General features: G+C 37.4%; 1 protein-coding gene across 1 annotated transcript in view; it reads right to left on the reverse strand.

The window, feature by feature from the left end:
* Nucleotides 1–16381, reverse strand: part of LOC119412440 (potassium voltage-gated channel subfamily D member 3-like) — a 98289-nt gene that overhangs the window by 12356 nt on the left and 69552 nt on the right. Inside the window, exons 2-3 of the mRNA XM_037679450.1 lie at nucleotides 11561–11723; nucleotides 2071–2172 (exon numbers count right to left, since the gene is read on the reverse strand). Coding sequence (XP_037535378.1) covers nucleotides 2071–2172; nucleotides 11561–11723 — 265 coding nt within the window. The remainder of the gene's footprint in view (nucleotides 1–2070; nucleotides 2173–11560; nucleotides 11724–16381) is intronic.

Raw genomic sequence — 16381 nt, forward strand, 5'->3', positions numbered from 1 at the left:
AGCATTAAGTGTAGAACCACTAGACTGAGGAACAGCTTCTACCCTGAGGCTGTTAGACTCATGAATCTCTAACTAGAATAATCACTGTGAAAAATCACATCATGTTGCTGGTGATCTGTTTCATGTTGCTGCTGATCTGTTTCAATGTTTATGTGTTCATGCATGCACATCCGCTCACGCAGACTCATGTTCATGTTTGTGCTGATGTTCGATGTTTTTATGTTATTAGTGCTTAGTGTATATTTAGTTGATGTTTTTCTTAGTTCATATCTTAGATGTTATTACTGTTTTTCTTCTACATTTTATTGTTGGATGTAACTGGGATCCTGTGTACATAATTTCGCTCCACCACATGTACCACATGAGGTGCGAATGACAATAAAGAATCTCTGACTCTGACTCTGAAAATATGGAACAATCATCACATTATACAATATATACAAAGCTTTGTCATTCAAAAGCTATTTTACTTTAAACAGTAATGCAATTGATTTAGCTATTTTTATTCTCAAGTAATTTACATGAGATTTCCATGTCAACTTCTCATCAATATCGACACCCCAACATTTTTTTTCAACTCTATGAATTTCAATACTGTCAATTTTAAATGGGACTTTGATAATTTTCTTTCTATTACTAAATATCATGTATCAAAAATGTCCATGCTCAATAATCCAGGTATACAATCCAACAATTTTCAGTCAGGTCTTTTTTGGTTTTGAACCAGTTTGACATGACTGTCGAAGAGGAAGAGGGCCGGCACCACAGGAGGGGGCATGCCAAAGACACCATCTTAGCACCAACATAACTGGTTTGTTCCACTTTGGAGTAAGCTGTTTGGGGGAAAAATCAGTTTTGTGTTGTGTGTTTCCTTGACTGATGAAGCCTTCCAGATGGAAAGTGAAACGTTTCAACAACAAAAAAAAAGAAACTGTCCAGATGAGCTGACTGAAAATTGTTGGTAAATATCATGTAATTTGTTTTTTCCTAATTTAATGATAACTTATTAAGTTGAAACCAAGTTTGTATTTTTACGAATTCTGCCTGTTTCATTTCTAACATACGTTCAATATCTTCACCCGAACAAAACAATGTGGTATCATCTGCAAATAAAACACACTTCAAAAGCCCTGACACATCAACCAGATCATTCACATACAAAAAAAACAACTTTGGTCCCAACACAGAGCCCTGAGGAACTCCACATCCATTAACACAAAATTTAGATCTTAAATTGTTTACCTGTACAAACTGTCTCCTATTAATCAAATAACTAGATACCCACTGTAGTGCTAATCCTCTAATGCCATATTTATTCAGTTTTTCATGGAGAATGGTGTGGTGAATAGTGTCGAAAACCTTTTTTAAATCAACAAAAACGCTAACACAATACTTGCCATTGATGTTGAATTATTTGCTCTAAACCCATATTGACTATTACTTAAAATATTCTGTTTGTCTATAAATCGATCTAATCTGGTAACAAATATTTTTGAAAAAAAACAACAACATTATTTTGGTCATTTAATTCTCATAAAGAGCTACTCAACACGCAAGTAAAAGCCTCCTCTTTTCTATTAGCTTGCTGTGGGAAACCACAGCTGAGTTAAATCACATCTCAGACTGAAGGACAACAGGAAAAGCACTTTATGTGATTGCGCTGATAACACCGGCACGGAGAATTATACACATAACTCCTCTGCTATCAACCCTGCCCCGTGTAACAACAACAATTTAATGACTCTTGCTTCTGCTGCACTTTTATAGCCTCTAAATTACTTTTAAATTGTCTTTTGGTTAATCATGGCAATAATGGATGACATTTTGTTTGTGTGAGTTTGTACTTCAGATGTGAAGTTGTTGCCTCCAAGCTATTGAGTTGCAGTGGACTGAAATAATTAGGAGACGGGTGTTTAACTTGGAGTAATAATATCCATGTCTAAAATGCAAATAGAATCTGCTGGCATTGCAGAAGATTTTCATTGACATCAACTGAAACAGTTTTCCAGGACTGATGAAAACCAGTTCGTTGTTTGCATCTCATAGAGGGGTCAGAGAGGGTTTTCTCACCGTCAGCTCCAGCAATTCATTGATGAGTCCGTTGCGTTTGCCCTGGAGGAAGGCGTTGGCACTGCTGGATTTGGCTATTCTTATCCGGGTCAGCCTGGCTTTCTGTGAGTGGGAAGAGAAAGAGGTCACAGTATCAGACAAGGTGGGCAGGAAGTCACAAAGGATGGCTAATGCCTTATTCAATGACAAGCTTAACATCTCATCATCACCAAATCATTTATAGCTCCTATCAAACTAAAGTTATTTCTCTATTTTGTGTATAATGAAAACTGTAGAAGAGCTTAATAAATCTGGAATGCAGTGTCCCCATGTATGAGGATACCAAATCTTGCATGTGTTCATTTTGACATGGACATATTTACTGTACGTAGCTGCATGGGCATCCTGTACTTTTTGGCTTTCCACAGTTACTGAAGCCTTGCAGCAGAGATGGGCTGCCATCTAACCAAAAGTGTTAGTGATGCTGGACGCTGAGGCTGGATTTCTACAAAACGTGTTTGGATGGAGTTGCTCTGTGCTGGCTAAAAAAAAGTTTCTTAGGAGCAAATTCTGTAAACCCTTTCTGTGTGGAGTTGGATTTGTCCTCAGGGCAATCGCTATGACAGAATAGAACCTTTTCTAAACCACAGCCGCAGTGCAAAAAAAGCGCACAGTTGTTTAAAATGTTTAAATGATCAACTTCAACACCTCTGTTACTTAGATGGACCCAAACAGACACAGCTTAAACTTGGACAAAATGTAAGATTGAAGGTTTATTGAGGGCTGCTCAGGAAAAGCAAAAGCTCAAAGATGTCTAACGTTAAATTAGGAGAATAATTGTAATTAATATTTCATAAGTCTTGACACATATTTTCTGGGTCAATATGATTCTGATTCTAACTCATCTCATTCATAAGTGTTCTTGGTTTGAATCCCGACTGAAGCAATGACTGATCCTCGTTTCCTTCTTTCTTTTTGTTGGGCAATTTGGAGAATCAAAACTGTTTGTTTGTGTCACTGTTTCTCTCCCTAGTCTTGTGATAGACCTACTATCTCTCTTGCTTTGTACATCAGAGATAGGCTTGAGACTGGAGCAATCCTGATGAAGAATTAATGTATGGAAGAACAAATGACAAAAAAAAAAATGTTTTGTTTTGCTATTCAAGATTAATACGGTAAAGCTTCAAACGGCTACAAGAAAACAAAAAGAAATATTCACTAAATATTTGATCATTGGATTTTCTGAATCTGTATTTGCCAATAGCCCAAGTTATGAAATAAAGATTATGATTTGATCAAACTTTTATTTTGTGGAATTTGTCAACAGACAAAATGTGTCTATACGTAACTGGGCTTCCATGTTTGTGACATTTCTGTATCATGTATGTTAATACATTTTCAAGTGTTGTAGAAGTCGACCACAGGTCCATTACTGCCCAAGGCAGAGTTTCTCTGAGAATTATTATTGTCTGTGTTCAGGCTCTGCATGGGTCCTGAAGGCTATGTTTTGACGTGAGAGGTCAGCCAGGTTCGACGCAGTGGCAGTCTTTCAGCAAAATCAACAAAGGCTGGAAAGGTGCAAACTTTGGAAACTGATGGAAAATTGTATCAAACTCAAAATGCATTAGATGTTTGAACAATGGGACAGTCCTTCATCCTCCTGCACATCATCAGGAGGTGAAAATAAAAACTGAGATTAGACCTTTGACTTTTCATTTAAAACCTTGTTATGAATGTTCATAATTTATAGAGCTTTTTTAAAATCAAAATTCAAACCAAGGAGGACAAGTGTATTCAAGTTAGTAAATTCGGAATTAACGGTAAATGGACTGTACTCGTATATCACCTTTCTATCTAATCAAGATGCTCAAAGTGCAACACAGTCTGTGCCCTCATCTCCCTCCACACACATACAACACTCTACTACATCTCTACAAAGCTAATCTGAATCTGTAGAGAATAATCTGCTTTATCACATCCATACACCGATGGGACACACACCAGAGGCAGTGAGGGGTTCAGTGTCTTGCCCAGGGACACTTCAACATGTGACTGCTGGAATCAAACCCCCAACTCTCCCTTTGGAGGATGACTGCTCTAACCACTCATCCACACCTGATAATCATTTTCAAAATGTATTAGTACAATGAATAATGAAATCATTAAATTTAAAACGGCTTTGAATGTTGCAAAAATAAAGAACTTAAAGTATAATTTAAACACAGTCAAATCCAGCTGCTTTGATTACAACCATTATTATTATTAATTGTTTTCATTTACCACTTTGGTGCCATTTTTACAAGTTACAACAATCCAATTATCAGCGGAAAATAAAAAGAACTTCATTTCAAAGACTTTTTGGCAACATTTACTTTTAGTAAAAGTAAGAAAGAAAATCTTGCCCTGTGTTCAACTTTCCAGACAAGCAATAACTTCTCTCTGAGGCCAAAAGATAAAATTATTTTATCTACAGATGCAATAACAGAATGAAGCAGTCAGAAAATAAGAGAGAAATTGAATCGGCCATTTAAAAAAAAAAAAAGGAAGTGATATTAGAACGACTTCCTGAGCAACTTGTGGACACACAAGGTGAGTGATTTCTTTAACCTTGTCTAGCTGCTCTAGCCTTCCCCTGTAAATGTATTTCACAATCAGGAGACAGACAGAGTGATATCTGCTTACCAGACGTGAATCAAACGTAATAGGGTTAGTTTTGATGCTTCAAAACTTGTCAGTCAGACTCTAGATACCTGTGAAGGTGCGAGCAGTGCTAAAACCAGCGCCGTAGTAATAAAAGTTGTGCATTTGTGAGTGGTATGTAAGATCAAAGTGTAAAAATGGATCATAGTTTATTTTTTTCCTTTTTCTGTAAGTGGAGCTGAAACGTGAAATAATTTGAAAGTGAAATCTGTGTTGGGTGCAGACTGCTTTTCTTATTGATCAAAGCACAACTTGAAAAGGAGACTAAACCGAAAGAAATATTTATTTTGATCTTTCCGTAAGTGGAGAAACCCCGTCTTTTATAAGTCTGTTTTTTATGTAGCCACCTCAGAAATATTTATGTGTTAGTCTTGAGGTGTTCGTGTTGAAGAATAGTGCACAAATGATTGATAGTGTTTTAGAGAAATCACTATGTAAAACTCCCTCCAATGATTTATTGTTCAAATGTACATTGGCAAATTGTACCACGTATACCATCTTAGTCAGCCTAGTTTTAGGGATCTCAAAACTTTTATGGATACATTTTGAATTATTTAGTTAATAAAAAAAAAAAAGTCAGCAACGCCCTAAAATGCTTGCAAAGTTGTCAAGACAGCAAATTATCATGTCAATTTGTTGACTGTCAAACAAAAAGAAATAAACCCCTGTAACCTTAAAATAAAACGTCTGTCAATCATAAAATTATAACCAAAAAATATATATCTGTACCAGGCTGGTGAGTACAACATTCATAACATATTTCAGGCACAGATATTACATTTAATAAATAGTTTTCCAGAGGCAGAACAACATGAATCAAATCATGAAGGTCAGCGTGGCTCTTTATTGCCACTGAAAGCTTATATAGAAGTAAGGGCTTCAATGTGTTTAACACTTTGACTACATATTTGTTACAAACTGGGAACATAATGTTATATAATCTTTTAGGTTATATGAGATCAAAGAAGCTTTACATTTTTAAAGTAGCTTCTTTCGATTGCCAGTATCAGTTTCTAGCAACAGAAGCAGCTTCTAATTAGTAGTTGACACAGTTTAATTTGTATCATTTTGTCAGATCTTTGATCAAGCAAAACTTTACTGCCTGATTTGATCTATTGCCCAAATGCAAACACTTGAACGTTTGTTCTCAATATGTTTCATATTTGGGTTTGTTTGTAGTTTGTTTTTATTTCCAACTCCGAACATAGGAAGATCTGTGGTGGGAGTGGTCTCCAGTTACAAGTACAGGGAGTGCACCGGAATGATAACCTCAGCTGCAGCAACAACACTGCCAACCTGATCAAGAAAGCTCATCAGAGACTCTACTTCCTCAGACGGCTGAGACGAGCTGGTCTGGGAAGCTCAGTCCTCACCTCCTTCTACAGGTGTTCAGTGGAGAGCATCCTGTGCTCCAGCATCAACGTGTGGCATGGAGGCTGCACAGCTGCAGAAAGAAAGGCTTTGCAGAGAGTGGTGAAGGCTGCACAGAAAACTGTTGGAGTCAGTCTCCCCACCATCACAAACATCTACACCTCCAGATGCAGGAAGAGAGCCACCTGCATCATGAAGGACTCCACTCACCCAGAACACACTTTTGGCCCCGCTCCCCTCAGGCAGGAGGTTGAGGAGCATTAAGTGTAGAACCACTAGACTGAGGAACAGCTTCTACCTTGAAGCTGTTAGACTCATGAATCGCTGATCAGAATAACCACTGTACTGCCACTTTGATGGGTGATATGTCACTTTATCTGTGCTGATGCTTATCCATGCTGCTGCTTATCCATGCTGCTGATTTCATGCCTTTCAGCTTCCGTATTCATACCCATCTGCTCACAACAGACTCATGTTCAGGCTGCTGTCTAATACACCGTATTATATTACATTATTATTGTTTAGCGTATATTTTAAATCCTTGCACACTGTTTCTTTTTATACTTTATATTTTTGCTATTTTTTGGAGGACCTTAAGTACACAGTTTCATTCCAGCTCATGTACCACATGTGATGTGAATGACAATAAAGAATCTTGACTCTTGAATCTTGAAGAAACATAAATTAGGTTGAATTATTTAAATGTGTAAAAAAAAAAATCTTGTTTGGAACTAACTATACTACCTTAAAACAAAGAAGGGATTGATTCATTAAAAAACATCCTTTCTCAACTCTTTTAAAAGCAAAGAGGGACAAATTTCAACCCAAATCAAGTCCAACATTTAGGCTCGATTGCAGCAGAAAAGGAATCAGTTTTGAAAAGTGGGCTTTGAAACTACTCAATCTGACTATTTCCAGCAGACTATCTTATATTTGCTTTCCACCATTTTTTTCATGTCCTCATCTCATTCCCTTTAGCCAAACCTTTTCTCTCTTTTCCACTGTGTCCTGTAATTGTCTAGTTTTGCCCTCCCATCTCCGATCTATTTATTTTATTTTATTTTTCTTCTTGCTCACCAACGTGCCAGGTTTCTGTGTAGTTCCACTTGACTTTGCTGTCCCATTACCAGTGTGACCTCAATCCATTTACTGCCTCGACACTCACCATCACTTTGATGGTGACTACTGCACAGCTGATTTATGCATGAATAAAAGAAGAACCAATTTTTTTTAATGCAGTTTTTTTTTAAACTCATCAGTGATTTAGGGGCATAAGTACCAGGGTTTGTTTCTGTGGCTTGTTAATCTCTCTGCAGGTTACTGAAACTAAAGAACAGACACTGCAGGAGCTGCGAGACAATGACTATCATTAAATAAAATTAGGATTTTCTACTTTAAATTTTAGGACTGAAAGGCAGTGCTTGGTACATAAAAAGACCCTTTTTGTAACGTGGAACTCCCAAATGAATACATAATTGTAACAGGGGCCTGAAGCAATGTGTTGGTATAGAAGAATGAAGACAAATGAGATCTAGAGAGGAAAGAGAGGCCAGGAGAGATATAATAATATGAGAGTGGTGGAACAGATGAGCAGGGTTACTGCATACAACAAATCTTACATTTTTTTCTGTTCTTTTGTTTTGTTTTAGAAATGATGCCACAGGGAAAAGGAAAAGTTCATTGAAGGGGGATTTTTTTCGTATTTGTAAAAAGGAACAGGTCACAGGAGCCCAGTAACGTATTATTGCCCTGGTACCATTTAGAAGTTGTTGCAGAATGATTTAGATCATGGCCAAAGTACAAAAAAATACGAGTATGTATATACTGTATAATCAGATTCTACAAACAAAAATAATCTCAAACCCTTTTTGCTATAAAGTTTTAAAATAGTTAAACCAGCCAAAATACATGCCATGTGTGCACATTCACATACATGGGTAAACATTATCCAAGCTGACACTAGACAGGAAGTGAAAAGAAGGCCCCATTATCAGATTTTATCACATTCCTGGTACAAAAAGCAACAGCCAATTTAGAATTAACAATATCCTTAAAATGTATGCCCTTGGACTGTGAGCAAAGAAACAAAACAAAAATGAGGTACTGCTTGTTCTCTGGATATTTTTTAATAGACATTTTCTTATCTTTTTGTATTTTTTTTCCCTCCGTTCCCACATTTGAACAAAAACACTGAAAAATTAATGCCCCACTATGGGGAGAACGTCCACAAAAGAATTATAACAACAACCAGAGAAAGTACATTACTCGCATGGCTAAAGATTTCCCCCAAATAACTGGCTCTCATCTTTTAAACCGTTCACAATTTCCTTTTATTTAATCAACCAGTTCAGCACACAATTAATGCGTATGGATGACAGGATTAAAATGAAGCAATGAAACTGCTAAAAATGCCTCTGATCTTGATTCAGTTCCTACGGCACAACTTCATAGTGAGCGTGTATGAATGACGTTGCCAAGTACCTCTGGATTTTGCGTCCACACTGAAACGCCCATAAACTCACACAGATACATGGAGAAAATGCAAACTCAGACACAAAAACGACTCAAAAACAAGTTCAATTATTTTTGTAGTGAAGAAACAGTCCTAAGAGCTGCACCACTATCCCATATAAAATATGCAGCCCATTGTTCATGCAACAAACTACTGATAATGACTTTCACATTGGCATAGTGTCTTTGTTTTGCAAAACACCTATACCAATCAGTAGGCAAACCTAAGGCACTTAAAAGCTCAACAGTTGGCTCTGAGCAAATACTGGGTGACAATGAGGTAAAAACTCTGTTTCACTTAAAAAAATGTAAGAAGATTAAAGCCAATTTCTTAAAGGAACGCATATCGCCCACCTCCTTTCATGTCAGTGCTTTAGACTATGATCACCTTATGATGAGAAATGACTGAGATGTAATATTTTTGGCCAAACCTTGAAAGGAACATGAGGAATATCAAAGTTCATGCTCAATAATCCAGGTAAAAAATTTCAACAAAGTTAAGTCAGGTCCTCTGGACGGTTTCTTTTTTGTTGAAACATTTCATCCTTCATCCAAAGGACTTCATCTGTCTAAGGAGGAGCCAAAACAAACTCAGTCCCACAAGCAGCACACTCACATACCAACCAGTTTGCTGGTGATAAGATGGTTTCTGGAGTCTGCCCTCTCCCCCGTCGACTCTTCTGAGGCAGCCATAGCCAAAGTGGTTCAAAACATCAAAGCCCATTTTATCCCCATCAAACTGGTTCAGAGTTAGAGAGGTTTTATTGTCATTTCAGCTACGTACAAGTACATATTGAAGTGAAACAGCGTTCCTCGAGCATCATGGTGCAACACAGAACAATACGTGCAAAAACAATACAACACACAGTGCAGATATGCAACAGTACAATGAATACAAACAGACCTATAATAAATACAAAAAGACATCTAACCTAATCTAACCATTTCAATCTAAACAAGTAATTAAGAGCCAAGATTAGAGACACATGCTGATTAGTGCATGTGTAAGTGGTACATGAATGTTGGCCCACTATTTGAGTGCGCTGCTTGTGGGACTGAATTTGTTGTGGCTCCTTGGACTGATGAAGTCCTTTGGATGAAGGACGAAACATCTCAACAACAAAAGAAACTGTCCAGATGACCTGACTTAACATTGTTGAACACAAGGAATATTTTGTGATTTTACTGTATGAGATCGCACATTTTGAGTATGAGCTGTGATTGATTCATCTATCCCCAGATCAAATTTTAGCTGGAAATCTGTAAAATGTAATATTTTATGGTCAGTTTGTGTTGACTTTGATTAGCTGTGGTATTTGTCTTTTTGGATTGACTACAAAACCTAATGAGCTGCATCCAGGAAGTTTTACATTGCTATAATAATACATTTATTTAAAGTCCATTCAGTTATTCATGAGGTATTTTGCTGACAGACAAACTGGGTCAACTCAAAGAATAAAAAAAAAGAAATAACTCAACTTGTACACATCCTTTATAATTGTACAGTATATTATTGTCTTTGTTGTCCACTGTTTTCATCATTCTTTGTTAAAACCAGTTCTCTTGTAAATGAGTCCCCGAGGCTCAATGGGATTAATCTGTATAAATAAAGATTGAATGATGGAAAAATGCCTAAATTTTTAAACAAAGACAAGCAGAACGAAGGTAGTACTTGAAGTGTGTGTTGTGAATGACTTCCAGCTACGACCACAACAAATTTTAGCACCATATCTGTAAAACTGACAATTGTACAAATAGTACAAATTGTAATTTGCTTTTTTATACTTTGGCTTAGATCAGTTAGCTGTGGCAGCCATCTTGAACTGTGCTGACTCTAAAAGACAATCAGTTGCAGGCAAGCATGATTACTTCCTGAAAGTTTCAGTATACTCTGTCCAGTTTTTTTTAAAATAATTTTGCCAACAGAGTTGAAAGCAAATAATTGTCAGTTGGATGTGGCAGCCATCTTAAATTGGTTTGATTCCAAAAATTTATTAGCTCTAGAGTCTAGATGTACACCTACTTTCCCCCCACCTCTCCATATGCACACACAGGCGAAAGCATAATCATCCTCCTTCTCCTGTAATAAATCCTACAAACATGCGCATCAGTTGTATTTTACTTTGAACTGAGTCTTGATTGGAGCTACGCCGGACAGCTGGGAGGTGTCAGGGATGTCACTGCATTTTGTTTGAGGGATTCAAATCAGTGCATTTATTAGAATGCCACCCAGCTCTGTGAATTCAACTCAGACCTCCCCCTCCTCAATTAGCTATCAGTGGCTGCTCTCTAACTTAATAGCACTCTCATGCAGCACTGCAGAAAGGTCAAGCCTACAGGGAGACCGTGGCGAGTGTCTGGCTAACATTTGGTACTTGCAGTTGAAATGTGTGTCTGTCTGTCTGAAAAAAAGAGAAATAGAAGGACTGGATGGTTAAGATTATTAAATTAATGCATATCTGGAGGGTGACAAATTTCCTTCATCTGTCATGATGCTAAAAAAATAAAGTAGAAGGACAAAAATATTGTAATAAATCAGTAAATTTCTAATTGGGGTCAATCACTTTCAATCATTTTCTTTTAAAAGCTGCTTCATTCACATTTTTAATTAAAAAATAACCTCTGTAATCATCATAATTTTATGCACGGACATCTATTATTTTAATCACTCAAATATAAAAAAGACCATCAAAGGGTTTTTAACACAACCACTCCCATCAGCCAATCTGACCTTTTTACTCAAAATTACACCCCCTATTTTTTGCCTCATTAACTCAAGAACATCACGAGATCTTGTCGCTTTAGTCTTTTGAAACTCAAGACCTAATCATGATGTACCATGCTCGTGTATGTGCACACACTAACTCACACACGTCTCTCACATTTAACCTTCAACTTGGCTTGAGAAAACAAAGACAGCAGCGTTTACCTTCTGAGCACGCCGTTTGTCTGTCCTCTGATTCTGGTGGTAAATGCGGCTGAAGTTAGACACGATGACGGGGACAGGCAGCGCAATCACCAGCACGCCGCTCAGGGAGCAGATGGAGCCAAAGATCTTCCCAGCAATTGTCTTTGGTACCATGTCTCCATACCTAAAGAAGAGACAGATGAGAAGAGTTTAAGTGTTGACACACAGGTATGTTCCCATCCATCATACACACAGACATGTTGTGATATCTTGCTGTGTATTGATATTATCTACCTCTTTTATTTTAAGCTTTGGTGAATAGCTGGGAGAAAATACCAGAAAACTTGTACTTCAGCTGAAATATTAAAGGACTGACACTGTGGGCTTACTTCTGCTAAATTAGATAGTAGAGATTCATGCAACTTCTGCTCAGCAAAAACAAGAATAAAAGCAACAAAGGTAACAGAAAAGCCTACCAGTACTTAATTTTAAATCTAGACACACAGCCTTGTTGCAGGTCAAATCCATAATAGCTGATAAAACCATCACAGCGGTCCACATGAAGCAGGAGACCAGTATAACTCATCATGTTCAAAACATCAGCTGCTGGTCCAGGGGTACATGACGAATCCTGTCACGTCTTTTTACATAACAGAACTTGAGGACCATAGGTCTTCACAGTTTACAGATAGGTTCACTGATTGTATTTAACCAAAGTGTTTGGAATTTGCATGAAATATGTTAATCATTTTACTTTGAACATAATGTTTTACTCCACAATAAAGGTTTTTCAATTCCACAAAGCCTCTTACTGCCTCACATTTCTGAGAGTTAAGTTCTAATTTAAATTATAGCTGCTAGATACAGTTATGAGGATGGATACACAATTGTGTGTTTTAATGCTCTTTTTATGCTCTTTGTGTGTGTTTGATGCAGCACAATTAACACACTGATAATGGAACTTGCAGGGTTGAAACCCAAGTGCTCACGTCAAACAAATGTATTTATTTTGCCTCTTCTTTTTGGGGAATGATATGACCAGTTGGGAATGCCTTTCACTGAATAGTTTTTCAGTTAGTTTTTGCAGAAAGTCACATTTTTCCTCCTGGATTTTTGCATTAACGCTTTAACCTTAAGCAGACAGGTGTTTGAGTCCACTTATTTTGTCTAATAAATTCAGTCAGGCATGCATTACTCCAATTAGAAGCATGTTAGGGACAACTGATGAAAGAAGTTTGACTGTAGTATTGTTTCATGAAGTGTCACAACAAAGGGTCTGTGCTTGTGTAAATTGGACAGAGGCAGTCTGTATATGTTGATGAGACAGTACTGAGGTCAGATACTGGTAATTAAATGTTCCTACTAAAAACACAGCAAATTAGTACACAAACATCACGAATGTTACAGTTTTAGCTTATTTACTTCTGATTGTAATTCCAACTGTTTTCTTTCTACTTTCACACCTTCAGTTATTTGAAAAACCACCATCTGTGGGACTGAGACAAGATCTTGCCAGTGGGATCCAGGGCCAAGAGGAGTCCAGGTTAGAGTCACTGACCGGGGCTGTAGGCCGTGGTTATGTGTAGTGGAACAAATTGATTTTGAAAGCAAACTTCTGAGACGAGCTTGGAAGCTGGAGAGAAAAACCACTGAAACTATGTCCTGAAGAGACTACTGACATCAGGGTTAAAGACTCTGATGCGAAGGGATGTTTGCCGAAGCTCAACGGCAACCATTTGAGAGAAAAGCCGAGTAATTAGACAACAGGGAAGGCAAACAGGAGGAGCACGTTTTGTGTAGCGGACTCAACCCGGGAGCCTCACCAACCGTTTCCACCAAGAATCTTTTTAAAGAAACTGATCGAGCATGAAGAGTTGATTTTAACAACCAAGACTGCACTTGTCAAAGAACTATTTCTTTCTTTCTTTCTCTTGCTCTTTGGGCTTTGTGGTTCTTCTAACTTTCCTCTCTGCTGCGTTTTTGACACAATGAGAGTCTCGACAGGTAAAACCAATGCACTGCTGACTGCGGTGTCTCTTAAGAGCTGCTATCTGTCCAGACATGGGTGCATGCTGGCTTTTTTTTTTGGCAGAAGTTAAACTGAATGGGCACCATAATCACTGGGCTTACATACCTCCTGCTTCCTACCCCCACAGACTGAACAGAAGAGGGATTATAACAAACTCAGCCTTCTGTTCAGCCTTAGTGAATATGTACAAGAAGGAGTTTTAAGATGCTGCTCATATGTCACTTTTTTCTTGCATATAATACAAATCACCTTATCTTACACAAAATGAGGTGAACAGGGGACAAACTGTTTAAACTTTTAACAAGTTCTAACTTAAAGCAATAATTAATTAATAAAGGAAAACATTAATAATTCAAACTGCATTCCTATAATCAAATGTAAGCAAATATTTCTTATTAGAGTATGGTATTATGGCAGTATTTTTTTAAACAAAACATTAGCTGTCAAAAGGAACCGTTTACATTTTGTTGCTTTAAAATGCTACATGCTGCCATAAAGATATTTGAGTTGTTGCCATTTTATACTTAGATATAAGGTGGCACGGTAGCTCAGTTGGTAGAGTTGTTGGCTTTCAGCAAGAAGGTTGCAGGATCAAATCCTTGTGGGGGACCCTTGTGGGTGGAGTTTGCATGTTCTCTCCATGCATGCATGGGTTTTCTCCAGGTAACAACAATCAAAAACATGCATGTTCAACTTTTTTTTTTTTTTTTTTTTTTTTTTCTTCTTCTTTCGGCTGCTCCCTTCTTCAGGGTTCACCACAGCGAACTAACTTGCACGAAGAGTTGACATATGTTTTTACGCCGGATGCCCTTCCTGACACAACCACAGACCACTGAGCCACCACAGCCCTCTGTGTGGAGCAGAGAGCTGCTATCTGGGGCGACAGAGGGAGCATGTGGTGGGGGTTAAGGGCCTTGCTCAAGGGCTCAAGGTGGGGCAATAGAGGCAGGTATGGGTGTTTCACCTTTCCCACCCACCATCTCTATGTGTCTGTGTGATGGACTTGTTTCCTGTGCAGGGTGTCTCCCGCCTCTTGCACAGTGATAGATGGACAGTGACCCTCGTTACCCAAAAAGGAAGAAGCGGGTAAAGATAATGGATGGGCGAATCATTAGATATGGTTTAGTGAATTTGTTTCAAATTATTTATCAATTAAATGATCCTGCAAACAACCAAGAAGTAGCAATGTAGACACCAGCGAATCATTATGAGTGTTTTATTATAATAATTAAAATGCTGGAGCAAATGCATCAATTTTCATGTTGATATATATATATATATATATATAGCTATGGAGCCACTGACAACAACGTTTGCAAAGACTACAATTCATTCCATGTTAGCTGATGAGAGTTGACGTTCTCCTGGCTTCCACTGAGTTTTTCATTGTATTATTTGGCCTTTCGTATGAAACATATTGAGTGAAATCTCATTACAACTGTGATATAGGGAATGATTAAAACTTTGCTCTTTCAACAACTTACTTCTAAACAAGGCACAGCTTTTCAAGGGCTCACTGAAAGCCGAACCGTTGCATAATGAATAGTTAGTTGTAATTACATTTACACAGGCACAAAGTGATTCTGACCTTCTTCTCATTCCATATACATCCCTCATTAGCAGTGTAAAACTCTAACACACTTAATCAGAGTTGTTCCACCTCCTTCTTTTTAAAAGTCTTTATTTTGTTTCCAAATGATGGTTGATGCTTTGATTTAGTCTGTCGGATGGAGAAAAAACATCTGGTGTTGCTTCAGACGCTGATGAAAGGAACATATTCTAAAAAAAACAACACATCTGGGCTACTTTTATAATAGTTTTAACTATGTGCTTATAGATTACGGTAGATGTGTTTTCCAGTCAAGGACATGAGCAAACATACAACCCTGTTTTATTTAACTGTCAGTGAATGAAAAGATTAAAATCCTGCTACTTCTCACAGCATGATCAAATCATTTGAGTCGTTCTTGAACCTCTTATGACTCAATCAAACTGTTTTGTATTTCAGGTTTCACCTAAAGACAACATGACCTCATCAACAAAATCATTTTTGAACATGGAGCTGTCTTTAGTCTTACTGTAACATCTAACTGGTTAAAATTGAAAATGTGTCAAAATTAAAATAAAATAATTTCCTTATCTGAAGCCTCACTGCCTCTGCCATTATTCTGAAATGAACCAAAAATGGAAAGACCTGATATCAGTGGCCTAAAAGCCATGGCAGGATTATCAAGACTTTGCACTGGTTGCAACCTCATTTCTTCAATAATTCTGTGATAGTCTGGTTTGTTATCTGAGTGCCGTTCAAAATTACAGTCATCTTAGTACTTGGCTAAGTTTATTTACAGGTGTTTCATTGTCAGAGTGCAAAATTTCAGGAGGAGTGTGCAAATGTGTCGTGCAGAATTATTTACTGAGCTTCGTGCCACACATTGAAAAACCAAATGCAACATTATTTACAGCCAAAAGCGTGCCTTAATTTTAGTTCCTGAAAGCTTTGTGGGCTGTGGTATCCAGGGCATGAAGACTGTGGAAAATACCCTCCATGTTTGTAAAGCCAAAATAAGTTGAACCCCAAGTTATGTTATTCGTTATTTACTGAAGGAAATATAAAAAGACCTAGAATATATAACAAAATAAGTGTCATTTAAACATTCTGCAGCAGTATTTTTTTTTCATTTAGATTTTAAGGCTGCTTTTATCTGTTTCTAAAACACACACACACACACACTATATACATATATATATATATATATATATATATATATATATATATATATATATATATATATATATACACACACACACACACC

This window comes from Nematolebias whitei, chromosome 7 (assembly GCF_014905685.2).
Source record: "Nematolebias whitei isolate Nwh7 chromosome 7, NemWhi1, whole genome shotgun sequence".
NCBI lineage: Eukaryota > Metazoa > Chordata > Actinopteri > Cyprinodontiformes > Rivulidae > Nematolebias > Nematolebias whitei.